General features: G+C 37.3%; 1 protein-coding gene and 1 pseudogene across 4 annotated transcripts; one reads left to right on the forward strand and one right to left on the reverse strand.

Annotated features, from left to right (window-relative positions):
- Window positions 1-6,891: 6,891 nt before the first annotated feature.
- Window positions 6,892-15,324, reverse strand: LOC131791933 (uncharacterized). 4 transcript variants are annotated; one of them, XM_066172782.1, is made up of 9 exons: window positions 15,276-15,324; window positions 15,125-15,160; window positions 13,468-13,680; window positions 12,670-12,772; window positions 12,240-12,331; window positions 11,308-11,379; window positions 10,036-10,442; window positions 9,225-9,494; window positions 6,892-8,486 (listed from the first exon to the last, which is right to left on the reverse strand). In XM_066172782.1, the coding sequence occupies exons 3-9, from the start codon at window positions 13,622-13,624 to the stop codon at window positions 8,424-8,426; spliced, it is 1,164 nt and encodes a 387-aa protein (XP_066028879.1). In that variant the 5' UTR covers window positions 13,625-13,680; window positions 15,125-15,160; window positions 15,276-15,324; the 3' UTR covers window positions 6,892-8,423. The 4 variants fall into 4 exon arrangements, with proteins under 4 accessions (XP_066028879.1, XP_066028876.1, XP_066028878.1 ...); XM_066172779.1 differs by having other exon boundaries at window positions 11,227-11,379; XM_066172781.1 differs by having other exon boundaries at window positions 11,227-11,379; window positions 15,096-15,160; window positions 15,276-15,305.
- On the forward strand, window positions 6,918-7,520 carry LOC136283626 (CAP-Gly domain-containing linker protein 1-like; annotated as a pseudogene).
- Window positions 15,325-15,602: the final 278 nt, after the last annotated feature.

Below are 15,602 nucleotides of genomic sequence, written 5' to 3' on the forward strand. Positions count from 1 at the left end.
CTTGAGCAGCTTAATTTAATTTTAATTTAACTGAGACTAACGCAGAAATTGTTGGATTAATTAAACACGAGTATCTTTAAATAGGAAGTGTCCTAATAAAGTCATGCTTTGCTGAAATATGGTCTCGACCATGCAGCGAATACAAATCAACAGTCATTTAAAAAAACTGTTCACGAACTTCGATCTGCATCCAAGCGACATCTTTCTTTTGGCAAATTCTTTTGAGATAAGACTGGAAGCGCATGATTACACGGAAATATAAAGAAAGTCAAGAACTCACGAAATACTTTCTAATTTTCTACATCTAGTACAGTCGAACATCCAGAACAAGCCCTCAAAAAGGTAAACTTAAACACCCAGCTGCCTGGTAGATACTTGACTTCACGGCACTCATCTCTAAATTAAGGACGTATAATTCGCAGATTTTGTGTTTAAAACTCACCAAAATGAATTGGCTAAATCACCAAACTGCTCAGCTTACAAATACAAGAGTCGAGTATGGCATAAAAAATACTCTATGTCTTAAGGGAAGAAAATTCTAGATAAATTTGCGAGAAAAACCGATAATTACTTCCGTCAAAACTTTTGAGAAGGTTTCAGAAATCATTCCTGTTTGTCTACAACCCGTGCAAGTAACTCTATCACTAAATCATTTCATACTTGTTTGATGTAAGTATTAAAAACCCTTCCTGTATCTCACCTATGGAAGCTGAGCTCAAACTCTGTGACTTCTGGTCGAATTCAGGCCCAACACACGAATGAATACATGCACCTCAAAAGCCCCATAAAAGAGTGTTCGGTTTAAAATCGCTCACGTGGTCGACAACATTAGCGTGACTTTTACTGTGGACGTTACTCTTGACTGACGCGTATTTAATAGCATGATGAAATCGTTATGACTTATTATCTGACCCATACACGCATGAGTTTTCGCAACAAGGATTTCATCACAATAATTTGCATCTAGCAAGATTATAGGCCAGGCAATAAGCCATTTTCACAACCCGAAAAGGCAACGAATAGCGCAAATTATCTTGCACTGACGCAGACATTATTCATTGAAACACAAATAGCAGTTAGTTCAATAATTTTATATGATGCAGTACACACGAATAAGTTGCTCATTTTAATATCCTTTCCGTGCTTAAGTCGTCTCCGCGTTTTCGGACGATATATTTTTCTTCCCTTTCTCTCGAAACACAACTCTAAGCGTACGATGACATAGTAGTATTTTGCCTAACTAGTCATTCAACCAAGAAAAAAAATTGATCACGGTACTAACAAAAGGAATATTCAAGAACTTACCAAACTCTCAGTCAGAGCTTCGATCAAAGAAGAAAAGGACAAATCATTGTCTAATTATCCACGTCTATTACAATCGTTCATCCAGAACAAGCCCGCAAAAGAGTTGTAAACCCTCTGCCGCAGAGTTGATATTTGGTTGAATTTCACGGTACCAATTAAATTAAATGGTTCCATTCGCTCATATAGGCAAACATAAACATAAATTTGTAACAACTCTTTACGCAGACGTAACTTACAATATTCAGAAGACTGTGGTAGCTACCTCTCAAAAAAATGCGCGTAAATTAAGTATTCAAGTCACATTACGGACAAATTAACCGTGGCCATTTCTTCCATAAGCAATTTTGAAGTCTTTGGTTCGAAAGTTTTCACCACGATTATCGTTAAAAGCGTCGCTAGATTTCGGCAGTACGCACACACTAATCTGGGTAAACGACGTTTTAAGCTACAAACACATGACTTGCGTCTAAAATATGACCTTTTTCAATGATCTTCTGCACGATTTTTTCGAAATGTTTACAAGGAAGATCGAAAATGCCTCCGTCTAAAATATTCGTCTTATGGGTTTCTTAAAACGAAATTCTTGAAAGTGGAAATATTATGCATGGAAATGGAAAACTAAAAAATTTCAAAGCTGCTTGAAATATGTATAAACATTTATCTCTCACCTTTTAAAGCTGAGTTTCAGCTCGACAGCCTCTGGTCGAACTCGACTTTGACGCATTAGCGAGAAGCCTCCTTTAATCGCTCACGTGGACGGTCTTAGCTGATTTAAACATTTGCGTGACTTTTGTTATTGAGGTGACAGGCGGCCGACAACATCGGACAACGTAGCAAATTCACTGATAATCACATGACAAGCTCTAATTCAAGTCGCATAGTCTTTTCTTGCAACAAGGATTTGATCAAAGTTATTACAAGTTGACAAGACTTTTGACCAAGTCATTAACCATACTCGCATTCCGAAAAATGCAACACACTGAAAAATGTAATTTAATTTTAATATAACTGACACTAACACAGAAATTATTCGATTTAATCAAAGCAAATATCTATGAATAAAACTTGTCCTAATATAGTCATACTTTACTGAAACATGGTCTCGACCATGCAGCGAACACAAATCAAGAGTTGGTTAAAAAAAACTGTTCACGAACTTCGATCGTCTCTGGATCCAAGCGACATATTTCTATTCGCAATTTCTCTAGAGATAAGACTGGAAGGGTATGATTACACGGAAGTGTAAAGAAAGTCAAGAACTGACGAAATAATGTCTAATTTTCCACATCTAGTACGGTCATACATCCAGAACAAGCCTCCAAAAAAATAAACATTAAACACCGAGCTGCCTGGTAAATACTTGATTTCACGGCGCTCATCTCTGAAATTAAGGACTTATCATTCGCAGATTTTGTGTTTAAAACTCACCGAAATGATTTGGCTGAATCACCAAACTACTCAGCTTACAAATACAAGAGTCGAGTCTGGCATAAAACATACTCTTTGTCTGAAGAAAGAAATTCCTAGACAAGTTTACAGGGAAAATCGATAACTATTTCCGTCAAAACTTTTGAGAAGGTTCTTGAAACCATTCCTGTTTGTGTACAACCCATGCAAGTAAATCTATCTCTAAATCATTTCATACTTGTTTGACATACGTAGAAAAAAAACCCTTCCTGTATCTCACATATGGAAGCTGAGCTCAAACATACTAGTATTTTGCCTAACTAGTCATTCTTCCATGAAAAAAGTTGATCACGATACTGATAGAAGGAAATTATACATGAGTTGCGTCTAAAATATGACATTTTTCAATGATCCCCTGCACGAATTTTTCGAAATGTTAAGAAGGAAGATCGAAAATACTTCCGTCTGAAACATTCATCTAAATGATTTATGCATGGAAATGGAAAACCAAAATATTTCAAACCTGTTAGAAATATGTGTAAGCACTTATATCCCACTTTTTAAAACTGAGTTTCAGCTCGAAAGCCTCTAGTCGAACTCGACTTTGACGCATTTGCGAGAAGCCTCCGTTAAATCGCTCACGTGGTGGGTCCTAGCGGAATTAACCATTTGCGTGACTTTTGTTATTGAGGTGACAGGCGGCCGACAAGATTCGGACAACGTAACAGATTCGCTAATTATCACATGACGATCTCTAACTTTAAGTGGATGGTTTTTCTTTGCAGCAAGGATTTGATCAAAGTTATTACAAGTTAACAAGACTTTTGGCCAAGTGATTAGCCATTCTCTTGATCCGAAAAAGTAACAAACAGAGCAATTTTAGTTTATTTTATTTTAACTGACCCTAACGCAGATATTGTTGGATTAATTAAACACGGGTACATTTGAATAAAAATTGACTTGATATTGTCATGCTTTACTGAAACGTAGTCTCGACCATGCAGCGAATACAAATCAACGGTCAGTTAAGAAAATTGTTCACGAACCACAATCGTCTCTGCATTCAAGCGAAATATTTCTATTCGCAATTTCTCCTACGATAAGACTGGAAGCGCATGATTGCACGGAAGTGCAAGGAAAGTAAGGAACTGACGAAACACTGTCTAATTTTCCGCACCTAGTTCAGTCCTACATCCAGAACAAGCCCTTAAACCCCAGCCGCCTAATAGATACTTGATTTCACGGCGCTTATCTCTGAAATTAAGGACCTCAATTCGCAGATTTTGTGTTTGAAACTCATCAAAATGATTTGGCTAAATCACCGAACTGCTCAGCTTACAAATACGAGAGTCAAGTCCCGCATAAAACATACTCTTTGTCTGAAGAAAGAAATTTCTACACATGTTTGCGAGGAAAATCGGTAACTATTTCCGTCAAAACCTTTGAGAAGGTTTCAGAAACCATTCCTGTTTGTGCACAACCCATGCAAGTAAATCTATCAATAAATCATTTCATACTTATGAATTATAAGTGTTAAAAACCCTTCCTGTATCTCACCTATGGAAGCTGAGCTCAAACTGCGTGACTTCTGGTCGAATTCAGCCCCAACACACGAATGAATACATGCACCTCAAAAGCCCCACAAAAGAGCGTTTGGTTTAAAATCGCTCACGAGGTCGATAACTAAGCGTGACGTTATTATTGACGTGACTCGCTGATGTGTGTACATAATTGCATGATGGAATCACTATGACCTATTATCTGAACTACGCCGCACGAGTTTTCGCAACAAGGATTTCGTCACAATAACTTGCATCTAGCAAAATTATTAGCCAGGCGATTAGCCATAGGCAAAGAATAGGATATCTTATCCAGCACTTACACAGACAATATTCGTTTAAATGAAAGTAGCAGTTGGTCCAATCGTTTTATAAGATGCAGTGCACACGAATAAGTTGCTGATTTTAACATCCTTTCCATGCTTAAGTCGTCTCTGCGTGTTCGGATGACATTTTTTTCTGCCATTTCTCTCGATACACGACTCCAAGCGTACGATAACATAGTAATATTTTGCCTTACTAGTCATTCTTTCATGAACAAAATTGATCACGATACTGATAAAAGGAATATTCAATAATTTACCAAACTTTTATTCAAAGCTTTGATCAACGAAGAAAAGAAAGTCAGGAGTGGACAAACCATTGCCTAATTTTCCGCGTCTATTACAATCTTTCATCTAGAACAAGCCCGCAAAAGAGTTATAAACACTCTACCGCAGAGTTGATATTTGGTTTAATTTCATGGTTCTCATTGGAAATTACAGCTGTAGAACCTCGCAAATTTTGTGTTTGAAACTGAGCAAAATTATCAGGCTAAATCGACGTGCTTAGCTGACAAATACAAGAGCCTAGTTTGGTAGAGAACATACTCTTCGTCTAATGAACGAAATTTCTACACGTCTGAGAGGAAAATCTATTAATACTTCCGTCCTAAAGCTCTTCCTGTTTGCGTACAAACCATGAAAGTAAATCTTTCACTTCGTGCGGTTTTTCACACTTGCTTGATGTAAGGGAAAAAAAACTTCCTATTCCTCACCTTTTAAAAGCTGAGCTAAAACTCTACAGCTTCCGGTGGAATTCAATCCAAACACAGTGGTGAAGAATACATTTACTCTTGAGAAAGGCCTCCGAGGCGTTCTGTCTAAAATTGCTTACACGTGGTCAGTCCAATTTGAACGGATAGAACATGTGACTGACTTTTGTTATTGGCGCGACAGGCGGCTGGTGTTGCAACAGATTCACCTAGCCTACTAGAAATGACCACATTACTAACCTGGGACCACACGCGGATGACTTTCAACAGCTAGGAACTAAGCGAGCTCACCGGCCATGTGATTAACCACCTTTGCAACATAAGTGCCATGAAAAAAATGGAGCGTCATACACCTACATACACTTAGTTATTTACAAAGACATCTTTTCCAAATTGAAGTATCTAATCCACTAAAATGTGAAGAGCCAACATAACACTCCTGTACCTCACAAGATATTAAAGTGTTCCGAAAGGTTATACAAGGACGCATTACGACCCTCCTGGAGAAAGACATTGGTAAATAGCACGCAGGGTTCTGCGTTCGGACAGTGACTAAATCTTTATTCTCCGGCAAATCTTTGAGAAGGCGTGGAAATGGAACAGCAAAATCTATGCCAGCCTCAGAGACTTTAAAGAAGCCCGACTTCGATAGTGTCGCAGGGAAATGTTGTATAGCGCGTCGTGCGACGACAAAGAATTGGTTTTGCTTAGCGTGTTTATGTCGACTGAGATATTCACGCAGGAGTTTGGAGAGCACAAGAGAAGCGAAAGAGTTGCGTGAGGCACAGCTGAAAGCAACACTAGCTTCTTGAGTACTCTCCAAACTTCCCAGGTGCATCCATAACTCGATATACGCACAGCTAAGCATGCAGACACAAGTCGTGCGAGACTTTATTACATAAACTTATAAATATAAATAAATTCATATGATCATACTTTGACAATACTAACAATAAGAACAAATACGTTTGAGAACCACTCCAGACAGGTAATATAACAACATCTCATTTTGAGTATCCCCGTACCCAAATCACTATTAGGGACCTCAAGATCCGAGGACGGCGGATGTCTACGATGGCAGGCGGAAGTTTGAATGCGTGTTTACTTACTTCCGGTAGCCGTCTCCCGTAAATTCCCGCCGTAGCTGTGTTGTCTGAGACGTCAAAACAACTAGTTTGCCGTTTCGTACAAAACGTGAGTTGATCACAGTATTTTTATCAATTATCTTTTACAATTTTCGAATATTTTGCGCATTATGGAGTCAATAATATTTTAAATTCATTTGCCTACTCTTCTGGGACCTGATTTCCGAGAAAAAAACATGTTTTTTTTCTTCTCCACCGAACATGTCATGGCTGCAGCTGACATGAGTGCCAAGAAGATTTCTCAGTAAGTTCTCTTATTCTCGTTCCTTCACGTTTTAAACAATGAATGTTGTGAAACTCAACACGAATTACGCTTAGTAAATGATAATCTCTCGATTGTTTATGTTTGTTAAGTGTCTTGCATGTGAACAAAAAAGGGTTCTGCTTGCAGTAAAAAAAAAGACAAACAACATGCAACACACAAAAAAAAATAAGTGTTAACATTTTATTTTTATCTTTAGAACCAACATGGAGTGGACTGAACAATATGACAATTGTCTTTGTCAGGAGATTCCCGTTCTTGAACCATTTGAGGCAAAGAAAGGAAGCATCGTAAGGGGCCAAATTTGGGATGAAATAGCGAACAATCTGAACAGCCTTCAACATCCCCAATTCAGTGACGAAGCGATCTGTTAGAGAACGGTTTACGCTTTTGAGCGGAATAGATACAGATTTGGGTGACGTTGAAAAAGCACTTGAGGAGATAGCAGAAAAAGAAGCTGTGGTTGAAGAAACAGCGCAAAATGACAAAAAGAAACTCGATAGTGCCAAGGCAGCGGAAATGAGTAACAGAGCTCTAAAGAACCTTGGCGGGACAATATACAAAAAAATACGAAAATACAAAGGAAAGATGAGGTAGAGAATGAAACAGCAGCAAGAGCCAAACGTCGAAGAGGTGGTAGCGACACGGTGGCATATTTGCGAGAAAAGAATGACCTCATGCAGAAATGGGAAATGGAAGAAATACAGCTACAGAAGCGGCGACTAGAGGCTGAGAGTAAGAAGGAAGAGCAATCCAAAAAGCAACATCAGGATTTGATGCAGGTCATTCTGCAGCAAACTAAACAGTAACAAGAACAGATGCAAAATTTACAGCAGATGTTCACCTTGATGCAGTAGCAGCAGCCTCAAATTGTCATAAAACTTCTAGAAAAACAAAACTAAGTCATGGCCTGATTTTGTACTGTGCAAGATGAATGTAGTTTTCAGCAATTTCTGGCACATGTTTCTTGATTATGTACACTTGTTTTTATTTTATTGTTAGGTTTTCCATGTTCTAACAGCTTCATGTTTAGACTTTTTGATTCAAATAAACTTGGTTTAAGACTTAATGTTACAGACACTGGACGTTTTGTGTTCCTGATCAAGCTTTTAGATCGTGATAGATCAGGACGTAATCTTTGGAACGTTTTTTTTCATTTGATGAGCAGGAATATGTAAACCTACATTTATGTACGTCTTTAAAACCTACTACGAAAAAATGGATCGGCTCTCAACTCTATTCCTTGAAACCCAGTATGTTCGTCTTTATATCTCAGAACTTGATGGCGTTACAAAAGTTGTCAAACTTCATGTTTGGTAGCTTTGTTTGCAAAGGAAGGAGAGGAAAAAGCTAAAAGAACAGTGACGATAGCTCTCGTGATATCCTTTGCAATTCTCCAACTCTCCAACTTATCGACTTAAATTAACAACATCTTTAATACATTATAACTCTAATGACACTCGGGTACGAAAGTACATGTTTTCAAAATTGTCTGTTGCATCCTATATTTTAACATAGCGACATTCTAACGCGCGCTCTGATTGGCTAATATATCATGGAAAAGTTAAGGAATGGACAATGTCTAGCGTTCTATAATCCAATTCAGAATGCACGCGGATAGTTGGGAGAGACGCTCGATGTGTTTACAAATTACATAACACAAACTAAGTTTTCATTGTGATGAATTTTTCTTCATGATTGCTTATGGCAGCTCAAGCCTCTGCCTGCTTTGCCACGTCTTGATGGTTGCTTTGGGAAGGTCGGACATCATTTTTCTGTGGATTTTGAAAAACATTTAAAAAAATTTAGAACAACTCAGCGTTTCGATGTTGGACAAAAAAGCAAATATCAAGAAATGTTGGTAAGAGCTGGAAAAGTAAGTAATACAGACATACAGGTAATTGGCAATCTTAGGGGAAGTAGTGCAGTTGACAATGTATGACTGCTTTCCTGTTATTTATGATTAGAGAACCCGGATGAGTTATAAAAGTTATTAAGTTAAGGTGACCCGCGTCTACAGGGTCGGAGTCCCATTGGTATACAGAACTGTTGAGGATGACTATAATTATTGAAGCACAATAAACTAACCAAATGCAATAAGGAGATTGAGTCAAACCAGAGACATCTGAAACTTAATGTCCGAAAGTTCCATAAAATCTTCATTAGGTTTGTAACTACAACACATCACAGAAACCATTGATGTACCCTATGCAAAACTTTACATGGGATGTAATATCTAGGTGCAGATCCCTTGCCTGTGTCTCCCTCCCCCCTTCTCCCCCCCCCCCAACATCTCCAACAGTTACACTGCAAATGAAAAGCCATTAAAAATGGAAATGACTACACTGCCCATGTGTACCGAAAGCAAAAACGAACAATAGTAAATTAGCATAATATAAGATATCTGCCCTCATATTTATTTATATTGGGTATTAACAAACCTGCCTTGAGCACTGAAAAATGACAGATAATGCTGGATGCACAATTCAAAAGAAACAAAAAGAGTTCCTCACCTCTCCACTGTAAGAAGATTTTGTATCTCTCTCTCTTTCTCCTCTTCCTGGTAATCTAACTCTTACAGTCTCTACACCCTTTAGCAATGAAAGCTCATCGTTATGAGCTGCATCTAAACTTGAGGGAACATTACAAGACAGAAATGATGTCAATTCCCCAGCAGACAAGCCCTTAGCAGCGCAGACAACCTTCAGCCATTTCTCAACTTTGTAGTCTTTCTTTGCCCCATCTCGTCTTGAGATCTGCTTCTCTCCTTCTTCCTCTTCATGCTAAATATGTATGCCACAATAATCATAGAAATCAAAATTATACTTACTGTGAAACTTATATCTAAACCTGAGAACACCACAAACATCTGAAAAATGTAGCTATCTCTCAAGAAAAAAGCCAATCAGGGGTTTGAAAGCTAAATCACAAATAGTATTGGTAATCTGTTAGTGGTTCCAAGCTTTGCTTGCAGATGGTTACTTCACTAAAGTTGATCAGTGTACAATTGACTTTTCAGAATCAAATTAATGTGTCATGTGTTTGTCATTAATGTGTACTTTCCTGTTAAGTTTAACATATTCATAAAAAAAGTCTTTCCAACAAAAGAAATTCATTTTAAAAATACTGAAAAGTAAAATACATATGCTGACAAACTACAGACAATTATACTGTAAAAAAAAAGATATGATCTTTGCACATTTCTGCCTCAAGTTTCAAGAGAAGCAGCCAGAAATTTCAATTTTAGACCATCACCTACATTAGTGAACCTGGTAAAATTTTCAGAGGTTCCACCAATATGGAATGAAAGAGAGGATTACTCACTTTTCCTCCCCTACTCCACCAATTTGTTACTCTTCTTCTTTTCTTTCTTCCTTCCATAATGGCTCTTGCAGACTCCACACAATTAAGCAATGTAAGAGTATCATTGTGATCTGAGTCTGATGATTCTGGAATATAAGGAGACAGAGATGGCAAGCCATTGGCAGAGCAGGTGAACTGTAGCCAATTCTCTACTTTGTCATAAGACAAGGTGTCAGTTGGTTGAGGGTCCTGATCTCTTTCTTTCTTCTCTACTTTCTCAATAAGAAGAGGGCTTTCACATTCAGAACCATGCCCTGTGGCTCCAAGCTGAGAGCTTGCAGTAGAATCCACATAAATGGTATTGCATCTTGAGCCAGAATACAACTCAGGCTCATCATTATGTGTACCACCATTGCCCTGCATGTTCCCTTGAAAAGAATAAAAAAAAGGACAAATCATATCACTTTCTAGATATTTTGTAAATTATGATAGTGCAAAAATCATGACATGGAAAAAGAATAAATATTTTGAGACCATTTTATTTCCCTCTGCAAAAAGAGAATATTGTTTACCAAAAGTGATACTGGTGCTGCCCCTGGAATTTTTGGGGTATCAGAGAATTTCATTAAAGAGTGAAAATGCTGTATAGAAACTTGGTGAATTTATGGTAAGACTAAAATTCTAAATCCTTAACTCAGCACACTGATGGCAAAGGCAATAACTCACAATAACTTGTTCTTATCAATTTGCCTACAACATAATATCAATAATTGAATTATTTTTGGCCTCAGGAAACTAAATCTGGACAAGGAATATTCCTAATACCACTCTGGGGACCACAGATGATGCAGAAGAGGCCTTATTGACAAATAAAAATAAACATGAAATGCCACCTACACGGTGAGAAAAACATGTATAAATGGGGAGTTCTAGACCCTAGTACACTGCAATGGTAATGGTGAAAACCTGGTCAAGCCTATTCCACTAAAGCTGAATAAATAAAAAAGAACTTTACAAAAAAAAATTCAAACAGTCGACCACTGTGCGAACATGTTAAAAAATGAGTGGTGGAAAAATCTGTAGAATGTGTATATATCTATTTATATGTATATACACACACACTATACCTTTTTCATGCCACGCTTTCATCATAATCTCTGCAAAGTCTTTCACAATTAACAGTAATGATTGTGTTTGGTAGAAATCACTCACTATTGATAGATCCACCACAGTTTTCTGAATTGGACAGCAAGTCACTATCAACCTCATATGACACACATGAAGAATTCTCACCATCAGCAAAGTAGTTTTCTTCACCTTCTCTACAGTGCGCCAAATGATCCTCTTGAATATTCTGTTCATCACCTGTACAAGATGTGACAAGAAACACATCACATCAAAATGCAAGTGTCAAAGGAAACTCAATCCACAATTATTCAATTATTATTTTATAAAAGAGATAGGAGTACATTTACTTATCCATATCTTCTACAGTTGATTTAGAGTTTAAAAAAGCTACTAGGCAATTTGTGACTTAGCAATTGCACGTACACTACTCATAAATTGCAAATGGTTATACCTTAATTAGAAAAATGATTTTTTAATTGCAAATGTTGAGCATCTAAATTACAACCATGCAATTTAAAAACTGCAAATGATGGAAAAAGACTTAGCCCCCAAACTAAATGACATTTTTCTATTCATAGATCACACACTGCTATACATAACATAGGTTACACATTTTCAATTTATCAATTGCTATATAATGCATTTTATAATTTAAATGTACTGTTAATGTTCCAAAAACATAGAAACAAGCCAAACTTTTTTGAGCCAAACATGCAATTCCAAGTGGTAGCAATTTAATCATTTTTCATGAAAGAAAGGAAATTCAAGGTATTTTTGTTACTATGTTTTCCACAGGCAAACCAACTTATACAACATTGAATTATAAAATAAACACTTGAGCTTTTTAACCACAATGTGAATTACCTGAAAAAAATCAGTTGTATCATTATATCCATATATTTGAGAGGTTAACTACTATACTCAAGTAAGAAACCTATGCACATGCATACAGTATGTCTTGATTTCCTCAAAAAGAATCAATATTATTTCATATGTTGAGGAACCACGAATGGGGTGTAACTTAAAGAATACAATGAAGTAAGGTTCTTGTGAAAAAAAAAAGATTTAATTGCTAATGAAGCACCAGATCAACTTACCCAATCGTCCACATATCTCACAAACAACTCTTGAAAGTTGTATCCACTTGTCTGTATTGGTAGAACATTGGCCATAGTTTTCTTCTGACAAACTGAAAAACAACCCAAATATAAGGAAACATTCAATCAAAATCATTCCAGCTTATTTGTGTTTGTCTTAATCCACTGCCAGCAGTTAATCTCCTAATCTCCCTGTCTTGGGTGGCTGCCAACCTAATTAGTTTAAATTCTGCTGGTGTGTCTCCTTGAGAAGAAGCATATAATGGATGTAAATACCTGACAACTACTTTCACTAATTTTTTATTTAAGATCCAGACAACATTGTGGTGTGATTCATTTACCAATGGTTGTATGGAGTAATCATTATCAGCAAGAATCTACCAAGGCAACATTTATTACAAGTCAAAACATGGATGGTTGAAGCATTTACCATTTGATTATTTCTTCAAAGAACTGCATCAGGTCTTTATTACCATCTATAAGCTTGTCCTCACAACTATAATTTAGAGCATCTGTTGCTTGCCCTGATAATACTTAAAAACAATGCAAATTACTTTTACAGACTGCCTCAATGTATGGTTTTCTTAGACCATTCCACTCAGGAATAATCACAGTTGAGACTTCCACTTCAACTAAATTCAACAAGTAAATTTAGACCTATTGACTGGCCCACATGAGTTCTGGGGTCCTTTTCAATTCACAATTTCAGCTATTTATATCAATGCCTTAGTTGAAATTTTGCTTGTTTCAATTGATTGATGATTATATGCTAATTTAATTAATTAATATTCTCAATGCAAAAAATATAGTCCTTTTTAAGCTTTTAATTTTCTTTTAATAATGGTTGTCTTACACTGGTCCCACATGCAAAGGTGGGCGTTAGCACTGTGGCTCTGATATGCAAATACTGTTCATAATTCAGTGGAAAATAATAAAGAAAACAAATGTTGCTTCGTGTTTATATATAGACCAGCAAGGTTTTCAAGCATATGTTAAAAATTTTTTTAAATTGTTGACACCAAATTGTGTCTAATGACTTGCATGCATATTACAAACTGCTTACTTTAAAAAAAATGGTTCCTACATCTGTTGTCTGACTTTTTTGTAATAATAAACAATTGGGAGGTCACATGCTACATTTCCAAGCAAACAGTGAAAATATTTATAATTGGTTTAGATGCGGAGTTCTTAGCTCTATTCGCACAAGTTTTACAAACCCTTTTCTAACCTCTAATTGCAGTAAGTATGTCTTGGTCTGGGGGAGCATACCCCTTTGTGCCATGGACAGTTGATTTAAACAACACATCTCTTTTAAAAAGATGATCCACAAGGTGAAGTGCCATGGCTGTAGGCTTGTGGGCAGCCTTTGCATGAGTGAACTCCATTCTGGACAGCTGGACATTAATGTTGCCCTCAATTGCAACTGAATCAGTATCAGTTCCTTAGAAAGTAGAAAAAAAGAAACAGGTAAGTTGTTGTGTTGGGAATCATTTCATAACTTAAAATTCAGGCATACTCAAAAGTGTTTGTTCTTTACTATTTGCTGATTATTTTATCAAACGTATCAGGATTGTTTATTTTTTTCCATGGGGCTGTCCGCTAATTCTGCTAAAGCTCTGGTTTGGGCTGGTACAACAAATTGGTGCAGGTCTACTGGCATCTCCTGCTGCCCTAACACAGCCGGGGGTGATAGAAACTCTACCAAGGATGTAGTGGAATTCATGTAGGGTGAAACAGATGAGGCATCTGAGACTTTCAATTTGGTGTCTGTGGTATTAACCCACTCATAATAATGAATACTGAGGGGCCTGTCCAGCTTAACCCCATGCTTAGCAAAAGAACAATTCAACCTCCCCAAGATGGTCCTCAGATAGCGAAGCTCCTTACCCACGGTCTCTGATGTACTTTTACTGAGGTGGTTCAACCACTATAACATTCAAATGCCTAACATCAATTAGGCAACCCTTGGCCAATAATTTAACGGCAGTACCATCACTTGGTCTGTTCTACTCAGGTATCAACTAATTTCTCTAGTCCTTGGAAAAAGATTTTTGGTGGCCATATTCCGTTCTAGACCTTTCATGCCACCAACATTAGTCTATGTCAAAAACTCTTTTTTTCAGATTGTAGGTCCAGGTTGACATCAAACACAGAAAGGAAAAACTGGCCCAGTAACTGTTATTCCGTAGCACTCAAAAGGGTATGTGCTCTTGCATTAAATTTTTCATTCCTGAGTTTCTCACATGGCTATTGACACCGGTAATTGGACTTCGTGCCGAACAATGCAGGGGTGTAAATCGCCGAATTACTCCCTGAACTGTACTCTTCTGATGAGGCTCTTTTTCCCAAAGACAGAAGTACAAATTTTCTGACATGACTAAGGCAGAGGAATCTGTAAATTTCGCACATAATTTAAGTGAGTCACTCGTCCCAAAAGACACACGCATCATGGCTGCGTTTCTAGAGCTCTTCATTCAGTCATGTGACTTTGTTTTCCCGCCAACGGTCATGTGGATAATCAGACGGGGAAGAAGTAACAAAGAAATATAGATCGCTCATTATTCAGGAAAACCAACCTTTGCTGATTCATATTTAAGACCGAACACGAGAAGAAACGCAAAGGAACGGATCAAACCAAACACTTTCGAAAACCAATTAATAATCTCGTTAGCATGGTGAATTATTTGAGAAATATTCATGACTGGAAGTACTTGTATCTACTATTTCCCTTGGATGTAGGCGCTGGTAAAACGCGTCATATTTTTTCATAAACTGAATAAATCGAATTGGCTTTTGAAATAATTAGCTTGATACGAATGAAAGATTGGAGTATAGCATATGTATTAAGTATCAAACCTGATCTGGAACAATTCTTTGTAATAAACCTCGATCGACGCACACCGCTCTCACCAAACTCTAATCTGAAAGAGAAGGTTGCGGAAAATGGATACGTTACAAGTATGTGTATCACTAGAAAACTGAGAATTTATTTGAAAGAAACCACAAACCTAATCTTTCTTGCTTTTCGTTGCTTACCTCAAACCCTAATTCACTTCAAATGCCGTTGAGCCAGAGGAGATGTAAGTCAGTTTCGCAAAGTAGACGCTCATGTGATCGGACAATCAGGATCAGGGTTTTACCCAATGCGCTTCTTTGCTATTACAGTCATCCGAATGAATGCTGGGATTGGCGAACCTAGTACCAGGTCCCCTTGTACCAGGTTAGATAGCCATCAAGAGTTCATAGGTATTCTCTTAAAAGTTATATTTTTGCAAACTTTTTTCTTTCCATGATGGGCTGAGGAGATTATTACTCTGTGTTTGAATGTGGAAATGACCGTAAACATCGCAAAGGTACGAAAAT

Source organism: Pocillopora verrucosa, chromosome 9 (genome assembly GCF_036669915.1).
Source record: "Pocillopora verrucosa isolate sample1 chromosome 9, ASM3666991v2, whole genome shotgun sequence".
NCBI lineage: Eukaryota > Metazoa > Cnidaria > Anthozoa > Scleractinia > Pocilloporidae > Pocillopora > Pocillopora verrucosa.